This window comes from Lepisosteus oculatus, chromosome 2, assembly GCF_040954835.1.
Source record: "Lepisosteus oculatus isolate fLepOcu1 chromosome 2, fLepOcu1.hap2, whole genome shotgun sequence".
Classification (NCBI taxonomy): domain Eukaryota; kingdom Metazoa; phylum Chordata; class Actinopteri; order Semionotiformes; family Lepisosteidae; genus Lepisosteus; species Lepisosteus oculatus.
Genome location: NC_090697.1, coordinates 75,993,411 through 76,016,386, shown reverse-complemented (window position 1 = coordinate 76,016,386; position 22,976 = coordinate 75,993,411). Strand labels below are relative to the sequence as shown.

At 54.9% G+C, this 22,976-nt stretch overlaps 1 protein-coding gene across 4 annotated transcripts in view; it reads left to right on the top strand.

Moving 5' to 3' along the window:
* The window catches only part of LOC107077936 (IQ motif and SEC7 domain-containing protein 2-like), a 91,786-nt gene that overhangs the window by 35,737 nt on the left and 33,073 nt on the right, over nucleotides 1–22,976 (top strand). Inside the window, exon 1 of one of the 4 annotated variants that reach the window (XM_069184003.1) lies at nucleotides 12,750–12,820. The exons of 2 other annotated variants lie outside the window; for them this stretch is intronic. Coding sequence is in view for 1 of the 2 variants with exons in the window: in XM_069183992.1 (XP_069040093.1) it covers nucleotides 16,005–16,090 (86 nt within the window). In the remaining variant the exon portion in view is untranslated. Of the gene's footprint in view, nucleotides 1–12,749; nucleotides 12,821–15,400; nucleotides 16,091–22,976 lie in introns of those variants that run through there. One more of the 4 variants, XM_069183992.1, reaches the window with a different exon arrangement.

Sequence of the window (22,976 nt, the reverse complement as noted above, 5' to 3'; positions counted from 1 at the left end):
TAAATAACCACATGGAAATGTTAAGGCTATCAGTATTGAATATAGAATAAACAAATCTGTCCAAAATAATGTATTTTTCCTATAAAAATGAACTTTTCACCCCCAAACCCTTGGACTTCTTCACAATCTGTAAAGTTATTTAAATGAAAACTGCTACAGATGTACTCCTGTAATGTGTCTCTGTCACCTGGGAGGCTGTGATATATCCAGATGATTTACAGAAGCTACTGGAGGTCACCTTGGTCACCACTAAGCACAAGTATTATATTAAAGAGCCACAGGCACAAGGCTCAGGACCCCGTCACTGGGGGAAGTCAGAGAAGGAAAAGGATGCTCCTCCACACCCCCAGGGACGGCTGTAAGAAACCCCGAAGGCACCCCAGTCCTGACTTCAGCAAGATCGTGGCTGAAGGACACAGTCACTCCCCCGCTGGGAGGAGGACAGGAGAAGGGGTCATCCAGAATTCACGCCAAGGGCAGCCGTTGAGAACCTCCAAGACGCTCTCGAATCATCGCGGCACGACGTCTCCGAGACCAGCCCCCGAGGCCAACTTCCTGAATCAGTGTTTCCACGGCAACATGACAGGAAATGACATCAGTCTGTCAAACAGGAACTAATGGACTCCAGGGTCAAGTGGGACCTCGTGACGCACACACATGTTCAGACATCTTCACCCTTGGGGTATCGGGGACAGTCCCCACAGCGGTGTGAGTGACGCAGGAAAGCGAAGGGTGTGTTGAAAAGCACTCTTCCATCCCTCCAGTGAACTGGGGAGAAATGCGAAATGAGAACCCAACATACAGCAGGATACTTTGTCTCAAAACCTGGTTCGAACAACTAAGGAGCTCAGATGTGGTCGCGAATGTGGTGCCTCTCCAGCAGGATGGCGACTCGGAGCACAGCTCCAGTCAGCTGCCACAGGAAAAGGTGAAAATAAACCAATCCACTATGGTCCATCTTTTCCTCCAGACCTCAGGCCAATAGGATATTTTTTCCCCGGTCTGAGGTGAAGAAAGGGGTTGAGTCGAGTAGCAGCTGGAGGAGCTCTGCCTGCAGGTCCCTGCTGGGAGGTGTTTGTAGGTCACAGGACCTGCCCTCTTTCCAGCTGTCGGAGCCTCTCGCTGGGGTGGTGAATGATTCTGAACACCATGAACGTACGGGAATCATCGATTACTTTGGACAGATTTGTTTTGGATGTTCTTGCAGTTTTTCGTGTTTTCTTTTGCCTGTACAAATACTGCGTTTTTTTCCGCTAAAATCAAATTTCACTCAGATCCTGTGAATGGTCTGAATGACCCACTGTAGTTACTGCTCTTAGGAGTCTTAAACAGCAGCATGTGAGACCAGAAGCAGTTCTGAAGCAGGAGCTTGTGTGTCTGGGTGTGTTGGGGTCCTGTAGTCTCGATAATTCTGCCTGGGCTGAATTACCCTGCTTCTGTTTACCCCTGGAGGTTAATCTTCTCTGAATTGGGAGTAAGAGCTGGTTCCCGTGCACAGAGTCCGTCATCACTGGGAACAGAATCCATATCCTCGAAAAAAGAGAAAATGACCTTCAAGCTGCCACATTCCCCCGCCTTCAGCTCTGACTCACACACACAACACTCACTCTCGCTCTCTCACTCCTGTCCTGTCCTGGCAGCTCACTCATTGGTTCTGGAGCGAAGGACAGACCTCCACCCTCTCTTCCCCCTCTCTGTGTCTCTGCCCTCTCCCTCTGCTTCTGCCTCTCTCCCCTTCTCACAGCCCTGCCTTCTCTCTGTCTCTAGCTCACTCTCTCTGTACATCCATCCCTGTCGTCATACCTGTTGTCATTTCTGCTTTTTTAAAAAAAATTCTCCTTTCTTCAATCTTTTTTCCTTCTCCCTAAACCTCCCTTCCCTTTTGCTCCCTGTGATTGTTCTTGCTCTGACGTCTCCCTGTCTCCATCCCGTTTTCCCTCTTTCCCCCTCTTTCCTCTTCTGCCCCCTCCTCCTCTATCTCCCCTCCCCCTCTCTGACTGTCTCTCTCTCTGTCCCTCCTCCTTCCCCCTCTCTCAGAGAAGACGAGGACGATGACATCGCCCACCAGTTTTGTTGCCCCGCCTCTGAGTGCAGTAGCCCCTCCTCCAGGTAACCTGGAGACGATGCCCCACCCTCCTCCAGATCCCTCCCCTTGACCTCTGACTGACCCCCATGGGCAGAACGGAAGGGGGCCAATCGGAGACCAGCAGCTTCTCAGAACGTTCCGAATGTGGAGCACGGAGGTGCAGAGAGACAGTGAAGAGAAAGAAGTGAACGCATAAAAAACAAAAGTTAAAATTAGGATTGCAAGCTATGTCCATGAGTTAACCTCAAACCTCAGCATGCACAGAGATGCCTACCGCCATCACTTTTTTCCTATTCGAACTCGATGACCTCTTCTCAAGTGTCTGGGGTGGAGATGGGATAACTGTGGAGGGAGTACCCCGTTCTATGCTGTCCCCCGAAAGCAATGGCAGAGACTGTGGGCAGAGACCTGTAGAGATTTCTGTGCAGGAGGGGGAGAAAGTATCGGGGTCACCCTGCCCCGTCACCTCTATGTACCTGCCGATCGGCGCTGCACTGCTGCTTGTAGGAGCCTGTCACTGGACGACGGACCGACGGACATGCTCTCCCCTGGCGGTCCCTTCGCTCGTGGCGCCTGTACCCTCAGACTCACTCAGCCACCTTCTGCGGCCGGATCGCACCCTAGACAGCGCAACGCTGGCGCGCTGCACTCCCGAGCCTCGCGTGTGTGCGTGCTCTTCGGCGGGCGCGTCTTCGGACCTCTCCGCCCCCCCGCTCTTCCTCGCAGCGCCGCGGTGTCAATGGGAGACTGTGTTAACCGGACACCGGGACTGGAGCGTGCTCCCCGCAGGGTGTGTGTCTCGGCGTGGCGGGGCTGTGTGTCTAGGGGTCAGGGGTCAAGGTGTGGTGCGGGTGTGTCTGTGACCGATGGCCCCGTTGGCACGGCGGTGTCTGTAGTGGCGCCCCGCCTCCCAGGCCAGGGTCAAGAGCTCTTCCCCCCGCGGGGCATCCTCGACTGAACTATCCGACGTGCTCTGGAGCGCGCTGGCCCTCGGAAAAGCTGTGGTATTCCGTAAAGAAAGCGGAGTAAAAGTGTTGTAAAACAGAGTGGAAGCGTGCTAAAGGCCTGGTCAAAACAGAGGTGTGTGGAAATCATTAGGAAAACCTGAGACTCATGGCAGAGTAGAGTTAAATGCATGTTAGAATCAAGATACAGTTGTGAGAAATCGACAGAAATGTAGTCAAATCGGCTTGACGGTGGTGGTCAGGGCAGTAGCTTGGCCATCTGGACAGCGTGCGGTGCCCAGGTATGAGACACACACAGGGAGCTGGCCGTGTTCAGGATGACACTGAGCTGGCTCTGTAGCTCTGCCAGCATGTCGTCCGTCAGTCTGCCCTGCTGGCGGGCATCGCTGTGCTGTGGCCTGGCAGTCCAGCAGTGTGAGAGCAAGCTCAAGCCAAGCCCTGTGTGCTGCAGTGGAGAGTCATTGCTGCTTCGCAACAGAGGGGTGTGGGTGGGCGGAACGAACTGCCCAGTCCTGTTGAGGGTGCTGAGTCACAGTGGAGGCCCTGCACAGAGAGCCTTCAGGGTGATGCATCAGAACAGCCCCCTCGTGAGCTTGCTCACAGTTCCCGCTGCCTCCCTCCGTCCTGGTGTGCTCAGTTCAGCCAGCTCACCCAGACGTGCTGAGACGCGCAGAAAGCCCTGAGGAGCGGGTTCCTGCCTCTCTCCTCCTGTGCCGCCGGGCCGCCAGGGGGCTGTCAGGGCTTGTGGTCGGAGAGAGGGCGATTGTGATTTCCGGACAAGGGGGTGGATGTCAGTGGTGGCGGTGAAGAAGGAGGCGCAGGCACAGGCGCCAAGGGGGAGGATGGTGGCCAGACAGGTGCCTAGGTGGGCTGCAGTCGGTCCTGCCGGGCTGGTCGCCCTCGTCTGCCAGCTGTGTTCGTCGGCACCTGTTCGGCCTGTGGCCATTGCTCACGCCACCGTGCTCTTTCTGCGAACCTGTTAAAGAGTTCAAGAGTTCAAGAGTTCAAGAGTACCGGAGAGGATCTGCACCGCAGTGCTCGTCTCCAGCTCCCTGCCTCTGTCCGAGCTCCTCACGCTGCCCAGCTGGAGGGGCGGCGCTGAGAGAGCCCACAGCGAGGGCCGGTGTACGTGCAGGAGTTATGTGTTATGGAGTTGTGCTGGAATGTGGCGTTCTGATCACCTGAAGCAAGCTGCAAGCGAAGCACGTTTCTCTCAGGAGCCCCGGGCCAGAAAGACACGGCGGCATCCGGCCCGTGTCTGCAGCTGAGCCCTGACTTCAGTGGGTCGATGAATTCGTTTCCTTATCAGGGCAAGGGCAGGAAATCCCACTTGTCAAGCCCAGGCTCCTGCAGGAGAGGGGCCCAGCAGGGAGGGGGGCCCAGGCTGTGGTCATCACGTCCCGGCCGACCCCACTGGGCCTGGGGACAGTGCTGCAGCTGGACAAGGAGCTGCCAGGGAAGAAGACTCTCTCCTCCGCTGTCTCGTCCTCCGACAGTCCCCGCTGGAATTATGTCATTCAAGCCCTCTCGACACAAAGGCACCTCCTGTTCTGAAAAACACAGTGAAAGAAAAATGAGATCTATAATGTGATTACGGAAATATCGAAAATTATATTATACATACAAAAAGGGAGCTGTGTTCCACGAAAGAATGTTTCTTTGATATGTGATGATGATGATGGTGATGATGATGATGAAATGGAGGCTAGGAAAAAATGGGATGAATAAAGTATTCTGGGATTCTGATCAATGGCTGTGTGTCGTGAGGTCTGTGTCTGAATGCCGGTGTCTGTCAGTGACTCGTTCACACTGCTGGACTAACAGAGCCCCCCAGACTGAGACCTCTCACCCCGCCTCTGGCCTGGCTTCTCTGTATCCGCCGGCCTTGCCCACCGCTGTCTGAGCGGGGGTCCCCCTGAAGAGGGGGCGATCCCGGTTCACTTCCGAACCCTGCGGAATCCCGCAGGCGCTCACTGCTCCTGAATGAGCCTCATCCAGCCCTGCTCGGGGCACGGTGCGACAGACACCGATTTCCACGATCGCGATGTAGAAAGAGCGGCACAGATCCGAGCAGGCCACCCGAGGCGACTCTTCTCCGGGTTCTGGAATCGGAGCCTGCCGAGAGCGGCAGACAGCGAGAACAATTCCGCGAGTTATTGTAAATCAGTTTAGACGTGGAGCAGCGCCTGTTGGCTCATGAAGGGTGCGGAGGAGGAGCTTGTCTGTGGCTGAGTCCTGGGCTTACAGTGCCCGCCCGCCCTAGAGCTCCCCCTCGTTCACCTGGGACAGCAGCTTCTCCCATCTCACACTTCAGCGTGGAGTTCCTGAATTAAAAGTGCTATATAAATGTAAGGAATTCTTCATTCTGTCACTCACGGTCTTATAATATACTTGCTTTGGTGCCCCTTTTTTGCTTGTCTGTTATTGCACTTTAAGGCCACTAGGTGATGATATCTACACTCCTAAAACGTGCTCATTCACTGAGTCAGCCATGGCCTCCCTGATTTAATATAACATGATCGAGTCACTTAAAATATTTGTTGTTGTTTTTTTGTGGGAATTGAACACCTACTAATGTTGCTGTCCTGGATGTAAAATAGTAGCCTGGAATTGTTTCGTGACGTGGGGTGTTATGATGTATGTAACTTCAGTATGGATATTTAATTGTGTGATTGTGTTTTAGCTTCTCAGAGATCAGCCTCAGGTCAGTGTTTTCAGCGGCAGGGCAGGCCACAGAGGTGGGCCTCCAGGGTGTGGGGACGGGGCAGGTGTGTGCAGTGGAAGCTCTAGAGAGTGTGAAAGGACAGGCCGGTCAGGCTCAGGCCCTGCGTGCTGAGAGAGCTGATGACGCAGGGAACGGCACCCCTCAGCACTGCCCAGCAGTCAGCTGAGCTGCAGGCAATCCGTCCCTTTGGCACAAGTCTTTTAGTTTCGTTTTCTGTGATTGGACTTCCTGACAGCATTACCAACCAGCCCAAGTGCTCAGAAACAAGTGGACACTCCCTCCCCTTCCTAAGAAGGGTGAAAAGTTCGTCGTCCACTCAGCTGTCTTCTCTGGGCCTCCTGTCCTGAGGGTTTATCTCGGGGTGCAGATTGATTGAATAGGCGCTCTAGTAAGGATGCGCTTCAAACTCTTCAGTCTACAATAATCGCAATCAGGTATGATTAACATCTAACACAATCAGACAGTCCAGGACACATCAACACAATCAGACAGTCCAGGACACATCAACACAATCAGACAGGCTTGGACACATCAACACAATCAGACAGTCCAAGACACATCAACACAATAAGACAGGCTTGGACACATCAACACAATCAGACAGGCTTGGACACATCAACACAATCAGACAGTCCAAGACACATCAAAACAATCAGACAGGCTTGGACACATCAACACAATCAGACAGGCTTGGACACATCAACACAATCAGACAGGCTTGGACACGCTGCCACAGTGCCTGTCACTAGGGTGCATTGAAATGCCCTTCATTGCCTTGACTTGACTGAAAATGTCGTCTCATTATGTGTTGAACCCAGTACTGTTGTTTACGGTCTCAGGAGGTTTGAGGGTGGCGCTGATAGCGCAGCTGCTGGAGGAAGGATCTAGGTGGCCTGGCTGGTTGGTTATGGGCCCACACCTGCGTGTAGAGGTGTGTGCGCTCGTCTGTGCTCACGCCTGTACAGATGTGCACACCAGCTGCTGCACAGACAGCGGCGCAGGGCTCCGGCCCCGGCGGAGTGCTTCTCCATCAGACAGTCACAGATGGTCTGAGAGCAGGGACGAAGCACTGGAGCTTAGAGAATGAGCACGATGGTGCTGCAGCATGAGTGGGGGGGCAGGCCCACTACTCCTTTCTCTGGAGAGAACCTGGAGCACCAGAGGTAGCACAGCTGCTTTTAGGCATCATTCAAGATGGCTACCCAAGGGAAAAGATGTTAAAGCGTCATTCCAGTTTGTTTTTGCATTTTTTGGTTATCTCAGTGATTAGGAGGGGGGCTCAGTCACTGCGACTGGCAGGAGGCATGGAACTGGGTGCCCAACGTGTGGGTTACCTGGCACTCACTCGTCATCCCCAGTGCTTCTGCCGGAGGATTCCTGAGTAAGCTCCAGCCGCCAGGTCACCCTGCAGCTCCCAGCTGGCCGCCCACTGGAGCTCAGCAGGTGTGAGCCTGGCCAGTACCTGGATGGGAGACTCCTGGGAAAAACTAAGGCTGCTGCTGGAAGAGGTGTTAGTGGGGCCAGCAGGGGGCGCTCACCCTGCGGTCTGTGTGGGTCCTACTGCTCCAGTATAGTGACGGGGACACTATACTGTAAACAGGCGCCGTCCTTTTGATGAGACGTAACACCGAGGTCCTGACTCTCTGTGGTCATTAAAAATCCCAGGGTGTGTCTTGAAAAAAGAGTAGGGGTGTTACCCCAGTGTCCTGGCCACATTTCCCCCTGGCCTTTACCAATCATGGCTTCCTGATAACCTCCAACTATGAATCGAGTGTTCTGGCGCACTATGGCTGCTGTCACATCATCCAGGTGGGGCTGCACACTGGTGGGGGTGGAGGGGATCCCCATTACCTGTAAAGCGCTTTGAGTGGAGTGTCCAGAAAAGCGCTATAGAAGTGTAAGTTCAATTATTATTATTATTATTAAACGTTTTTTGCGTCGTGAGCTGCGATCAGGAGAGCCGCCGATGGCGGGGCGCGTTCTTCCGGAGCTGTGGATTAGCCGGAGGGAGCAGGGATTTGTTCCGGTGGGGGCCGAGGTAAAGCCGGGACACAGAGACTGAGCCGGTGAAGAGATTATTCAATTAAGATATCAGGGAGAGAGGGGGGGATGGTGGGATTGAGAGGGCTGGTGTGTGTTTATGTGGTGCAGCGGTCAGCAGACGGCGAGAGGACCGGACAGGTGGGCAGACAGAGGGACAGCCAGGAGGGTGGAATTTGCTCCTCAGCCAGGGGGATGACCTCTGCCCTTTGACCACTGGTTTTGCAGTTCCAGTGTTTGACAGACTGGGCCTCTCAGAGGGCATCTCTGTACTTTTTCTTTATTCAGGAATACACTTCTTCAAGATCCGTGTTGTAGCAGTGCTGTGTTTTGCGGAAGCATCACTGCCTCTAGACTTGAAACCTAACTGCAGTATGGGCATGAGATAGTAGCTGAAGCAGGTTTAATGATAACCTTTTTCAAATGGAGCTACCCTTTTCATCTGAAAGACCGGTGGCTTCTTCTGCTGCACAGCTCCCCCTCCTGCCACAGGGGGGAGCTGTTCTGGAACTTGTGCATTAGAGGAAAAAGACCGTGAAGGACAGTGTCCTCTACTGGTCCACAGCTGACAGGAGCTCTGTGATTGGATCATTCTCTTTTTCCCCTTGAGGGCCGCTCTTGAGCTGCTCTTGAGTCTGACAGCCACCAGGGGGCACTATGACTTTTCCACTACATTGCTTTTGCCCGGACTACTGGCCCTTCTTCTGCTTGCAGCCTGCGGGTGCCTGGTATCGCAGGTAGGGGGCACTGTGGGACCAGGGGACCTCATGATCACAGCCAAAATGATTATTTACTACCTTAGCCAGGACCTATTTTTTTAATCTCTGACCTTAACTCTAAACCTAACCCTAAACCACACCTAAGCATTAGTCCTAAATATTTTCCGAGTAATTTGTTTTCTTAAAAAAAGTTATTTTAAAAGTTGACCTCCCAACTCTGGGAAAGCTATACAGCTGGGGATGGTATATGATAAACAAGATTCTTATTTTTATGTGCTGTCAAATACGAATCCTCCCATAAATAATGCAAGATTTGGGATTTCCGTGCCTGGACAGTGGAGCACTAAAAGGAAGTGACTCTCCTAGCCACGAGTGAGAAGAGACACTGCCGCTTTGCTGGAAATTGGAAATAAACATGTTTATTTAATAAGCGCGGCATTAAGACGACCACTGTGGTGACAGGAGGTCCTGAGACATTTGGAGTGGGCTGCAGGTTCTGGGAATAGCCCAGCACATTAAACACGGAGGTCGGGGGGGTGGGATTTTAACTGCGCACTCTCACTTCCCCGCGCATGACACCAGCCTGGCTGCACGACGTTTCTAGCGCCCCCCTCTGCCCCCGCAGCGCCACTGCAGCTCTCTCCCTGGGCTCATACTGCACGAGTGGGGGGGGGCGGATCTCCGGCCAGCGCTGTCACTCCCTCTGCCGGTCCCCAGCGCGCCCCTCCTGTGGGAGTCCGGCCGGACAGCGGGGAGCAGGGGGGAGCGGAGCGCGCGGACGACTGGCGGGGACAGGCAGCAGAAGGGGGGTGCCCGCCCGCCAGCGTGGCGAGGGGCTGGGCACATGCCAGCCCTGCTGCTAGCTCGGGGGGCTCTGGAGAAACCCACTGGGCCCAGTTAACAGGCACTGGAGCTGCTCACTTAGCCTACAGCCGAGCTGGTCCACGTGGCACAGCTCTGCTGCTGCCGGCTCTCCGACTGTGGAATTGCTAACCTGCAGGATCGGTACAGGAGCTGAGGAGGCGGCTGTAAGGAGGGACTGGGAGGGACTGGACTCGCCGGTTGAGTAGCCCAGCCTTCATTTTCACAAGGTTTTCACCAGGTTTCTGCGCCTGTGCACCTGCTGTGAGCGGGCGCCCGGATTCGTTCCGGGTTCGAAGGTTTAAGATGACCCCACGCGGCCCCCTCCGCTCTGGTGACCCTGTTGGCGTCAACGGGTGCGTGCGCTGACCGGAGGGCCAGCCGCTGACCGCTGGGTCTGCCCTCTGACGCAACAAGCTCACACGAGCAGGAGTGACCGCAGGCTGTGCAGCAGCAGCAAACTCAGGGCATCACTGATATTTCAGAGCTGAGGCTGAAGTGCAGGTAATGCTTTAGATTTGAGGTTGCAAGTGACATTTCCGAATATTTTGTCATTGAAATATATTAATGAAGTGCTCATTGCATGACATAAATATGCTAATAACCATTCTTTACTGTAGATTAATGGCATGCTAGTAACAAAACCCTCATCCAGACCATAACCTGAGCTCTAGCCCTGACCCTGACTCTGGAGCTATTTGCAGAAGCTAGCTTGTTGCATCTATACATCTTTGTAATGTATTAACAGCTGACTTGTTAAACATTAAGAAAGTGGAGTTTCGCAACAGCTGAACTGAAGTGTGGCCCAATTCTTGATACTGAAAGGTTTCTGTAAAAACACAGATTCTCACCTTTTCTCAGTTTTTCTTCAGTGAATGAATGATTTCTGGGAGAAGCTTGGAAAGGATTGGAAGAAAGAGTTCAGCGAGACTAATAAACAGTACATCTTTCATGTGCAGCCATTGTGCCTTAAGTTGAATGGACAGGCAGCAAGAGGACCTGCTGCACTGCCCCCATGCTTAGACACCAGTGTCTGAAGTGTGTGATCAGACACCTCTGTTCTGCGGTGCAGATGGTCGTGAATCTAAGGATTACAGATTAATGAGCAGTACTGCACTGCCCTCCAGCCTCTCTGTGCATGGTACTTCCAGTTTAGTGAGTGGCGCTGTAACTGTGTGCCCATGTGTGTGCGTTATCTGAGCGTGTGCGAGCAGAATAATCAGGGTGTCACCTCGCCTCCACCCAGCACATCTCTGCACCACGAGCCCTGCCAGTGGAGCCCTGCCTGTGCGCCGCCTGGCTTTCCAAACAAGCTTCCAGCCGCCTGGACAAAACTCCAGTTTCTTACCACTCAGCTTTGTTGTTGCTGTCGTGTTGACAACAGAGTTTATAAACACCCCTGCCTGCCAGGATGCAGACTTTAATGATTGTACAGAGAGGGCAAACAGACTCCCATTGCATATTAGTTTGATCCATTCCGGGGTTTACTGGGAGCTGCAGCTTCCTGTGCTGAAGACCAAACCAGGCGCCAGAGATTCTGAGTGAACTTGCACAGGGAGACTCGTGCAGATACAACACTGATAGTGAGAAAGGCACCTTAGAGAGGGAGGAAGGCCCAAGCCAGGTGAAGTCCATTTTTTAGTTGTATAAGAATTTGTTTGCCAGAGAGCATTTACTGTAGCCTCTGTTTACCCTTAAACAAAAGTAATTTACCTCATTTCACCGATTGGTGATCAGTAAACAAGGTTGCAAGTGAGTGTCACAGTTGAGAGATGAAATGGTGTTAATTGTAGTGGGGCCAATTATAAATAATTTCTCTGTCTGGGATCAGTTTATCCCAAGTGACACACGTTTATACCCATCCGTGCAGTTGGGTATTTTCCTGGAGCAATCCCAGTGTGGTGGCTCAATCAACAGCAGTATCTCACCTGGAATTCAAACCCACAACCTTCCAGAGATTAGAGACTTGATCCCTACGCAGTGCACAGTACATCAGGGTACAATCAGTGCTGGTGCAGGTTAAAGGCTGGCCCAGCGGTAGGAGAGTAGAGGAGAGGACAGACGTTCCACTGGCCTGTGTGCTGGGCTGTCGTCGGGCCTGCCCGGCCCGTTTCCTCTCTTCCAAGTACCTGCAGAAAGAGGAAGCAGCAAGCGATGAGGAGAGCTGAGGACCGGAAGAGCAGAGAAACAGAACTGTGCATCTTTTTCAAACAGGAAGCTACACAGGGCAGGACCGTGAGAGCAGGGGGAGAGGGAGAGAGCAGACATGCCACCACGCATCAGCATAAGCAATGAGCCCCTGTCCACCGGCAGTACCCACAAAACTGGGTCTGCCTCTGGAGTCGGGGGCACGCCAGCTTCACTGTGAAAAGCTTTTCTCCATATCTGAGATCTGAGATCACCATCCTGGGGCTGTGTGTGCAGTGACTGTGTCGATCTCTGCACAGTGCTGTAGGCTGCCAGCACCGGTGCCTGTGTGTCAGTGTGTCAGAGGATCACTGTCAGAGTGTCACTGTTGTAGTACTGGTGTCGTTAGGTCGGTGTAACAGTGTGTCTGTTGTTGTACCGGTGTTGTGAGGTCAGTGTTTCAGTGTGTCTGTTGTGGTGTTGGTGTGGCAGTGTGTCTGTTGTGGTGTTGGTGTTGTGAGGTCAGTGTTTCAGTGTGTCTGTTGTGGTGCTGGTGTTGTGAGGTCAGTGTTTCAGTGTGTCGGTTGTGGTGCCGGTGTTGTCGTCCCCCTGTAGCTGTGTGCTGGTGTGGTGCCGGTGTTGTCGTCCCCCTGTAGCTGTGTGCTGTTGTGGTGCCGGTGTTGTCGTCCCCCTGTAGCTGTGTGCTGGTGTGGTGCCGGTGTTGTCGTCCCCCTGTAGCTGTGTGCTGTTGTGGTGCCGGTGTTGTCGTCCCCCTGTAGCTGTGTGCTGTTGTGGTGCCGGTGTTGTCGTCCCCCTGTAGCTGTGTGCTGGTGTGGTGCCGGTGTTGTCGTCCCCCTGTAGCTGTGTGCTGTTGTGGTGCAGGTGTTGTCGTCCCCCTGTAGCTGTGTGCTGGTGTGGTGCTGGTGTTGTCGTCCCCCTGTAGCTGTGTGCTGGTGTGGTGCCGGTGTTGTCGTCCCCCTGTAGCTGTGTGCTGTTGTGGTGCCGGTGTTGTCGTCCCCCTGTAGCTGTGTGCTTGTGTGGTGCCGGTGTTGTCGTCCCCCTGTAGCTGTGTGCTGGTGTGGTGCCGGTGTTGTCGTCCCCCTGTAGCTGTGTGCTGGTGTGTGAATGAAGAGCTGCAGTGGAGGAGCTCATTCTGTACTTGAGGGCAGGGCCACTTCCTGGACACTTCTCCTTCTGTCACTCTGTCGCTCTGTTGCTCTCTCTCTCTGTCACACCACACCCAGCCTCACTCTTCAGGCTGCCGGTCCCTGATCCACACGCTGTTCATCTTCATCCGGTGAGTCTGACGTTTCGCCACTTTTCTCATTTATTTAAAGTTTAGTTAAAATAATCTTAGCAAAAACCCTCACAACATTTAGTCCTAGGAGTTTCGGTAAAGAGAGAGTGGGGTACTGTACAGTAACAATGTGATACAGCACAGGGACAGAGTGACACAGCACAGGGACAGAATGATACAGCACAGGGACAGAGTGACAGCACAGGGACAGAGTGACACAGCACAGTGACAGAATGATACAGCACAGGGACAGAGTGACAGCACAGTGACAGAATGATACAGCACAGGGACAGAGTGATACAGCACTGTTAAATGCTCTTACAGTAGGGACAGAGTGACAGAGCACAGTGACAGAATGATACAGCACAGGGACAGAGTGACACAGCACACTAACGTGCTCTTACAGTACAGGGAAAGAGTGATACAGCACAGTGACAGTGCGGTATAGTATAGGAACAGAGTGATACACCATAGTAACAGTTTGATACAGGACAGTGACAGTGTAACATAGTACAAGGACAGAGCGATACAGGACAGTGATGGTGTGATATAGTACAGGGACAGAGTGATACAGGACATAGACAGTGTGATATAGTACAGGGACAGAGCGATACAGGACAGTGACAGTGTGATATAGTACAGGGACAGAGCGATACAGGACAGTGACGGTGTGATATAGTACAGGGACAGAGTGATACAGGACAGTGACGGTGTGATATAGTACAGGGACAGAGTGATACAGGACAGTGATGGTGTGATATAGTACAGGGACAGAGTGATACAGGACATAGACAGTGTGATATAGTACAGGGACAGAGTGATACAGGACAGTGACGGTGTGATATAGTACAGGGACAGAGTGATACATCACAGTGACAGTGTGATACAGCAGAGTAACCATGACAGTGTGATACAGTACAGGGTGGCACTCAACCAGCTGTGCGCCCTTGCTTGGGGAATCCTAGTCGCAGTCAGCTAGTGACATGACTTGGGCTCGAACCCGTGACCATTGCACTCATCCTGTGTTTTGGTGGGTGACTGGCTGAGCCACTCGTGAGGCCGCAGGACCATGGGAAGTTATGCTAAAACCGTGGTAGTGAGACCTCCGTCCGTTCGGAATATCGTGGGCAGTTCTAGTCAGCGGTACAAAGCAGGTGTTGCTGTTCAGTCCACAGAAGGGCAACCGGAAACTCCTGGGATCAAAGGAATGTCCTACACAGGCTCAGGTGTCCCGAAAGGCCTCCCCCCACTTGCTTTTCTTGACCAAAGTCTCTTCCTTGATGCTTTAGCCTGTCTTTCTATCGAGGCCACGGCGCCTGACGTCTGTCCCTTATCCCAAGACCCCTTCCTCCCTGCTCTGCGTCTCTCCTCGCTCACGGTCGCTTCCACACCTGCTCCTCTCCGGAATCATCCCGGCCAGCGGCTTCCTCGGCTCTCGCAGTTCTGCAGCGTCGTTCTGCGCGTCACCTGGGTGTAGTAAACGTCGGGGGAGGCTGCTGTGCTGCCCTCCTGAATCTCAGGAGTGTTTCCCGCGGTGTGGGATCAGTTGAGCAGTAGAGGCTGGGCGAAGGGGCCTGGTCACGCGCCATGGGATCAGCGCGAGAGCTGCAGGCAGGCTGATGACACGAGGCCCCTGAGCAGGGCGTCGCTGGGGACAGAAAGTGAATGCCCCGGACTGCGGTCTGCCCACATTCCTTGACAGCGAGGGCGCTCACAGGGGTGGAGCACTTCCTCCTGCGCGGCGCGGCGCATCGCGGTATGTGAGCTCTCGGCGTGTCGGCCCGCGAGGAATGCTGCCCTGCCACTCTGCCCGGGCGCAGCAGGAGCGAGTCTCCCGCCTGCGGGTGTTTCCAACAGGACGCGGACGTGGCAGACAGGCAGACCTTGTGGCGTCCATCTTCCGATACCGAGCCCTGGAGCCCGGAGACGCCAAGCTCAAGCAGTGACAGGGAAGTAGGAGACAGGTGCGCGTCATGAGGAAACTAAAATACTAAAAGGTCGGAGCGCCCTCTGGAGGAGGGATGAGGACCCTGACAAAAAGGACCTGGTTTTAAAATTCTCCCTGTTGGTCCAGGGGTTAGGAGCCGGTGGTCCAGGTCCAACATCCAGTCAGGGAAGAGGGAAAGCTTTGTTTCGCCAGATGGGTTAGAGGCACCTGAAGGACCCCTCTTGTTAGTGAGCAGACCTGGCAGGTGCCTCGTGAGGGAGCAGCTGCTGCAGGCTCAGAGGCTGGTCCCTGTTGTTCGTTCGTTCAGAGGTGACGTCACCGAATCGCGATGAGGCCCAGAGGCGAAGGAAGCAGAGCAAAGTGCGGGGAGTGGCTTTGCCTGCAGCCCCTCTGCTCTGTGGCTGCTCCCTAGGAACCCCTGTTTCCAGACCGCTGTGTTAGCGGCCGCTGCTGAGTGGTCTTTGACCTTTTCTCTAGTGGAAGAAATCGGCGCACGAAGAGTTAAGGCGAACCTGCCTGGGGCTGAGAGACGGGAGCGGGGCTCCCTGGGGAGGGAGGGGAGGAGGGAGGGGTTGGCGCTAGCGGGGACGTGGAGGGGGTGACATGTCGTGGCCGGTCACCTACCTGGCCTGCCAGGAGCAGGGCGAACCTGTGAGAGCGGAGGGCTGTCCTCCGCAGAGCCAGAGAGCAGGGCAGGAGCACAGCGAGGGGGGGGGGAGCGTCGCCGAGCTGCCACCCGGGGGGCACGGAGGGGGGCTGAGCTCGGCTGACACGCTCGCGCCTGGGGGGAGGCCACACGCGCCCACTGCAGCGCTGCGTGTGTGTGGAGCCCCGGCGCGCGCACACACACACACCAGTGCTCCTGCTCAGGCTCACACAGGCATGCAGCCGCCCAGGAATGCACACACACACACATGCGCGCGCGCGCACACACTCACACACACGCCGTCACAGCCACGCGCTCCCTCCGACAGGAGCACACACCGGGACACCTGCGGGGCCGGCCGGGACAAGGCCAGGAAGAGTGCCGGGCCGGAGCGCGGGAGAGGGAGGCCCCGCTCAGTCGCGAGTGTGGAAGGAGGCAGCAGGCTGGAGGGAGCGCTCCGGAGCGGCGGAGCCGGCGGGGGGCGTCGCAGGGACAGTGGGAAGGAGGGAGCGGCGAGGTGCTCCACTGGCGTGAGGAGCAAGCGGCAGGAGAGAGAGAGAGAGGAGCAGGGGAGGCGTGGTGTCTGAAGGATGGTGGGATTCTTGGCTTTTATCCGGGATTTCAGCTGCAGCTGCCACTTCCTCTGGGTCCTGCTACGCAAGCTTTCCTCTTCCCGGTAAATACGTGACCTCACTTCCTCTCTGGGTCTCGGGGTGTATTGGTAGTTGGGGGGGGCAGGACTTTCTAACCAGCTGAACTGTGTCTGGCAGAAAAGTGCGTTAACCTGAGGCTGCAGCTCCAGCTACAAGGCTGCCGACTGAGGGAAACATCCCGATTTCTGGTGTTTTCCTGTGATTTTTGCTGTCATAAAGGCCTTAGCAGCAAACTTACTAGATGCTGAGAAGAGCTACATCACAATGAGTAAATGTTGTGGCTTCTGCTGTGTTTTTCATCACAGCACCTGCAGGACAAAACTTCTTCGAGACCTTCTGTATCCTCCGTAGTCAGTGAAGCTGCATTTAGAATGCATTTAGAAGGTCAATTTGAACCCAGGTAAATGTGCTCAATGTGAAAGCAGGTGCCCCCGAGTCTGCCCGTGCCACTAACCTAGCATTGTGGGATTGAGCCTGGGCCGTGCAGCTAGCCTAGCATTGTGGGATTGAGCCTGGGCCGTGCAGCTAGCCTAGCATTGTGGGATTGAGCCTGGGCTGTGCAGCTAGCCTAGCATTGTGGGATTGAGCCTGGGCCGTGCAGCTAGCCTAGCATTGTGGGATTGAGCCTGGGCCGTGCCACTGGGGTTCTCAAAGAGCGGTGTGTGATCAGTGTGGGGAACAGTCGTGTCGATGCCCAGGCCCCAGGCTCCAGCAGGCTTGCAGTGGCATTAGGCAGAGACGTGCCCTTCTCCAGTCGGTGCCGAGCCTTGTCCCGCCTCTCCAGAGTGAGCCACGTTGCCACAGATGATCGTCTCGGTGGCCTGGTGGTCTCTCAGAATGTTCTGTGAGAGGATGTGAGCCGTACCGAAGGCTCACTGGAGCTCCAGAACCCCAATCCCAGTGGACTCGTTTCAACACGCAGGCACGTTTCATCTTGCTCCGAGTGGACGGGCCTGCAGTGGCCACCAGACTCTGTGTCAGTTTGATCAACAGAATAAGGACCCTTATTATTGTATGCTTGTTTAGAATAACCGTGACCCGCCGCTCCACCATACCTCGCAGTGCGTGCAGGTGTGGGGGTGCCCGAGGTGTCTGAGCCTGGCGGGAGAGACAGGGCAGGCCTGGCGCAGTGTGGTCCAGGCAGGGCACAGTCTCGCCGTCTCCCGAGGTGCTGGCTTCCCGGTTTCCGAAGGCAGAACGTTTCGCACGGCGCAAATATAGCAACGCAGACAGCGGACGTCTGGAGGTTCTGTGGCGGCTGTCAGGCAGGGGGTCAGCGCTGGCAGCAAGCAGGCTGAGGGTTCGAGTCCCAGGACAGACAGTGTTGAGGAGCCCACTTCTGAATTACTACAGTAAAACTCCCAGCTTCATGCTTAGATGTTTGGGGTGGGGGCTCGGGGCGAGAGGGCAGGGGGTGCTCTGTGGAGTCTAGGTGTTGGGGCTGGGCTCGGGGCGAGAGGGCAGGAGGTGCTCTGTGGAGTCTAGGGTGGGGGCTGGGGTCCGGGCCAGAGGGTGGAGTCCTGCGGTTCGGCTGCGCTCTCGGGAGATCTTATCTGCGCTCTGCGTCAGCAGAGGTTTCGACGCCTCCTGTTGTAGCGCTTTTATCGGCTTCCTGCCGGCCCCCACCTTCCTCCCCCGCCACTGCGGCCTCAGTGCTGAGCGGCTCCGTAGGGCGCGGAGCTGCTCCCTCGCACGGCCGCGGACACGGGTTCGACAGGGGCGACAGTGGCATCTACCCGGAGGTCGTGGGACAGGAAAAAAAAAAAAACGTTTTGGAAACCAAAAGTTCCCAATCTGCTCAGAGGGAGACGGAGGGAGAACGCCTGGCAGAGCGAGCCGGTGTGGGCTCACGGGAGCGTCCCAGATCCCCCTCGCGGGCTTGCGGAAGAGGGGGGCTCTTCCCGGAGCCCCGGGCAGGGCAGGGCAGAGGGCTGGGCGCCGACGGGCCACAGGAGACACGTCACCGCGCGACGCAGGAGGCCAGGGGAGACTGTTCGCGCCATCTGGCTGGTTTGGCACCGGCGGCGCCTTGATGGGCAGCTCCGGTGTCCGCGGGGGTCTGGGCCTGCCTGGGGATTGTGGGCAGCAGCGTGGTGCAGGACCGGGGCTCTCGACTGCCTCACTGAGAGGAGGCCGGAGCGCCAGGGCCCTAGTCCAGCCCAGACTGCTGGCGCTTGGTGAACGGAGAACATGGTTTCCTGTTTGTGTTTGTGTTTCCTGATTATTTATCATCAGGATCAACATTCAGCTGCTTCCATAACCTCCTCACCTGCACCCAGTCTGCTCTCTGACTGGTGAGGGGAATTAGGGTTGACACCACAGACACAGGCTCTTGTGTGTGTCGTGACTAGTCAAGAATGACTCATTAGTCAAAACGATAATGACAAAAACATTTCAACGGTATCCAGCAGACTGTATAGCTTATTTTAACGGAAACATACATGAACAGAGTGATCGATGTTCAGTATAGGTTAGGTGGATTAAGTACAGTATGTGAATATATCAGAATGTCAGTGAGTGTGACTTTGTCACTGCTGTGTAGGAAACTTTGTGGGAGTGTGCTTAAAACCAAGAGCAGTATGTACTTCTTTACACAAAGGGTAGTGGGAGTCTGGAACAAGTTGCCCAGTCATGTTGTTGACGCGGACACTCTGGTTTCTTTGAAAAAACAGCGGGCCTCAGCTCAATTAACTAACGCCTACCGAAGGGGCAAGATGGGCCCTCTGCGTTTGTGACCGCTCTCCTGTTCTTGCGTACGGAGCCTGACTGTTTCCGTCCTGCGGTGAGGTCGCGTGTGGGCTGTGAGGTGAGCGCCGAGCTGTGTGTAAGAAGCTCTCGGGGGAACCTGTCGGACCAGTGCGGACTGCATTCCTGGGCACATGGCCGGAGACGGGGAGAAAGCGGGAAGGCCGAGGAGGAAGCCGTGGAGACGGAGGGCGGTGAAAGCAGGGGCAGAGGCGGGGCGTTGCCTCCAGGGGGCGCAGGACGCGAGAGTGAGAGTGGGGGGGGTGAGAGGGGGGGGGGGGGAGCGTCGCCACAGCCTGCGTTCCTGACCGCATTGTTTTCCGAACAGTTCCGCCGACTGTGTGCTGGACAGAAAGGAATTGCGCTGTGCTTCCCTCCTCCTTGCCTGCTCTCCTGCAGTGAGGTGTACACTGGTGTGCCCAGTCCTGCCCTGCACTGCTCTGCCCTGTGGACTGACCTACACTGGACTGATCTGTCCTACACTATATTGTGCTGTACTGTCCTGCTGTAGACTGCACTGGACTGACCTGTCCTGCTCTGTATTGTACTGTCCTGTCCTACACTATACTGTACTTTTCTGTCCTCCACTGTTGTATCCTGTCCTGCACTATACTGTATTCCCATGTCCTACGCTGTACTGTCCTGTCTGCTCATGTACCATGCTATACTCTTATTCTTTACTGTGCTGTGCTATACACTGTACCGCAGTCTGTTTTGCTGCGCAGTACTGGGGACACTGTGATGAGGAGTGTGCTGTCCCTCCCTCAGCGAGACCACACCAGAGCTGGTCTGCTCTCGGGGACGGCTCTCTCTCCCTCCCCTGACCCCTGCCTTCCTTTCCAGCCTGGACTTGTCTCTGGCTTCTTTCCAAGTTTGTAAGATCGGGTTTAAATATTTCATTGGCTTGGCGGGTTGAACAAGTATTGCCGGCGATGCCCCTATCTGTGTCTCTCCCTCTTTTCGCTTTCTGTTTCTGTGTCCCTCTGCCAGTCTATCCTTCTCTCTGCTCTGTCAGGCTGTGCCAGAAGAAGGAGTGTCTTAATTATGTAACAGTACTGCAGGGAGGAGAAGTCAATTTAGGATTTCTATTTCTTTTTTTCATCTTTCCATCAGGCACTGTTGTGGATGTGGGGTAAAGAGGAGAGAGCGGAGAGAGAATCTTTGTGTATAGTGTGTAGCATGAGCCCGTGCATGTGTGTGATTTTTACTATGGTGGTCTTTCAGATTAAAATGAGAATTCCCAAAGACATTGGAAGTTGTTTATTTTTCCCAGAGCAGTTCACGGTTCAGTTGTGCAAATGTCCATCTGGATGGGCATCTGCATCAGGCCATGCTTGATGCACAAAGACTAACATATCCTGTACCATCTTATAACCATCTCTTTGTGCCAGTCACTGTGGAAGCTCAGTGCTGTGATATGCCATTGATCTCTGTCAAGACCACTCGTGTTAATATGCCAGCGCTCTGTCTGTCGCTCTGGGTATTTTGTTTATTATTTCTACAGTAGTCACTCCCTTTTTTATCCCACTGAGCCCACAGTCGCCGAGGAATTTCGGTAACCACGGCAACCGCTGCTCTGTACTCCATCAGCTGGTCTCCACGGCAACAGCCTCTCCTCCACTCCCACACCGGTTTCCATAGTGACACAGGACCGCCCCCCCTCGGGTCTGTCGCTAGGCAACCTCCTCCCCCTCTCGCTCTCGGAGTATTTCTTTCCCCAGATAAAGGCAGTATGGCGGGAGAAAGGGAGAGTAAGCCAGAAGTGCTTGAGAATAAATAATACATCTCTGAAAAGGGCTGAACACGCGAAGGAGGGGAAGGAGGGCTTTCTTTTATTATTGATGAGTCCTGCTTATTCCGCCAGGCGTGGGCCTGCTCCCTGTGCCTGACTCAGAGCAGAGGATGAAGTCTTCTTTCAGTCCTCAGCTGGGCTCCCCCTGGTCCTTTGTGAGCGGAGCCAGTGTGCCTGCACACGTCCCCCCTCCGCCCCCCTCGCAGGCCCAGGCCTCCTCTCCCAGCCCGCGTGTCGGGGTGTGTGCGTGGCCGGCCGGCTTCATGCTGCTCGAATCTGGTGGAGAGGCCACGGTCACTGCCGACAGCCACCGCTGTGTGCTGCATTGTTGTGACTGATTGACTGACAGCGGGAGAGGGGGCGCTGGCTCCTCGGGCACTGCGGGGTGACCCCAGGGCCACGCCCTCGGAGAGCCCACGCACAGGAGCCTCACGCGCTGAGTGCTCAAGCGGCGCTTATGTTCCGCCAGGTGTGTGAGTGTGTGTGCGTGTGTGTGCCTGCATGTGGAGAGGTGTGTGTACAGGTGTGTGCAAGTGTGTATGCACGCAGGTGTGCGTCTGTGTGTGAGTACACGTGCACGTGTGAGTGTGCGCGCGGGGCTGTTTGCACGTGTGTGCGAGTGTGTGTACGTCTGTGTGTGTGAGTGTGTGAGTACACGTGTGTGTCTGCGCGTATGTACGTGTGTGTGTGTGTGTGCATGCGTGTGGAGAGGTGTTTGTGCATGTGTGTGTGTGTGTGTGAGTGTGTGCGCATGTGTTTGCGTGCGTGTCCGAGTGTGTGTGTGCGTGTCCCTGCCTGCGCTGCCCTCGAGCCTCGCCTGACTGTTGGGCCTGGGGTCTGGGATCAGCTGCAGAAAGCTGTTGTGGATCAATAATGCAGGGGTGCCTGGGAGGCAGAGGGGGCCCTGTGGACGAGGGGGGGGTGTCAGGCTACGGTGGGGGGGAGACAGCTCATTCATCTCTCCCCTAGTGCTGGGGGGTACAGTCACAGACATCGGCGGGGGGACAAACTTTGAGAACGAGGTCTGTTCCCAGTCTCAGGAGGACGTCTCCACTGTGTGAAGAGCCCTTCGGTTGCTGAAAACGGTGCTGATTAAAATCTGCTAAAATGAGTAACCGGGACTCGCAGCTTGTACCACACAGTCAGCACTAAGGACATCAGAAAGGTTACAGATGAGAGGAGCTATTTCCACGTCAAACCCATTCGATAGTCAGCAGTTAAGTGGTTCAAGGGTCTAATTCGTCTGTTTCTTGAATGTCAGCCACATGGCTGGGTGGCTTGTTCCAGACTCCCGCAACCCTTTGTGTATGGAAGTGACTTTTTTAAATGCGCTTTCCACTTGTGTTCTCTGGTACGTCGACAAAGCAGATCAGAGTGTGCGTACAGTATGTGGTCACTCAGCCTGTCCTGTGTCAGGGTCTGCTTCTCCTTCTTGTCTCTGACCCTGCTGTGATACTGTCAGTGAGCACTGTCATTCGAGTGTGTGCCAGTGCCCACGGACAAAACACACTGACCGAGCACCTGACCAGGGTCAGAACCAACAAGAACAAGCAGCCACAGAAACTGGGCAACATAAACAACCTGGCTGCCCGGAGAGGACAGGCTCAGTGACCACAGCCTGGCCAGAGAAACTGGACACAGACAGACCTGGCTGCCCAGAGAGGACAGGCTCAGTGCCCACAGCCTGGACATAGACACTGGACACAGACAGACCTGGCTGTCCAGAGAGGACAGGCTCAGTGACCACAGCCTGGACATAGACACTGGACACATACAGACCTGGCTGTCCAGAGAGGACAGGCTCAGTGACCACAGCCTGGACATAGACACTGGACACAGACAGACCTGGCTGTCTAGAGAGGACAGGCTCAGTGACCACAGCCTGGACATAGAAACTGGACACAGGCAGACCTCGCTGTCCAGAGAGGACAGGCTCAGTGACCACAGCCTGGCCAGAGAAACTGGACACAGGCAGACCTGCCTGTCCGAAAAGGCCAGGAGAGAGTAGCAGAGGCAGAGATGCTCTTTTTGCTGTACAGCGAGAAATACACTGGGGCTGGACAAACATTCCTTCCTAAAGTAACAAACCTAATCTGAGATTCCCCACACCCGCCAGAGTCAGAACAGGTCCCCGTCCCTCTGGAGAGGAGACTCAGCAGAGCTGCAGCCCAGCGTGTGATCTCCGGTCCCAGCCGAGGGGGACAGAGACAGCCTGTCGAGTCATAATATTATTCTAAAAGTAGTAAATGTTGTGCTCATATCTATTGCTTTGGCAACACTGTAATTCATCTGTCATGCCAAGAAAGCTCCTTGCATTTGAATTGTTCCAGGAGAGAAGTGCTGTGACTTCAGCTAATGTGCATTTAGCTTCT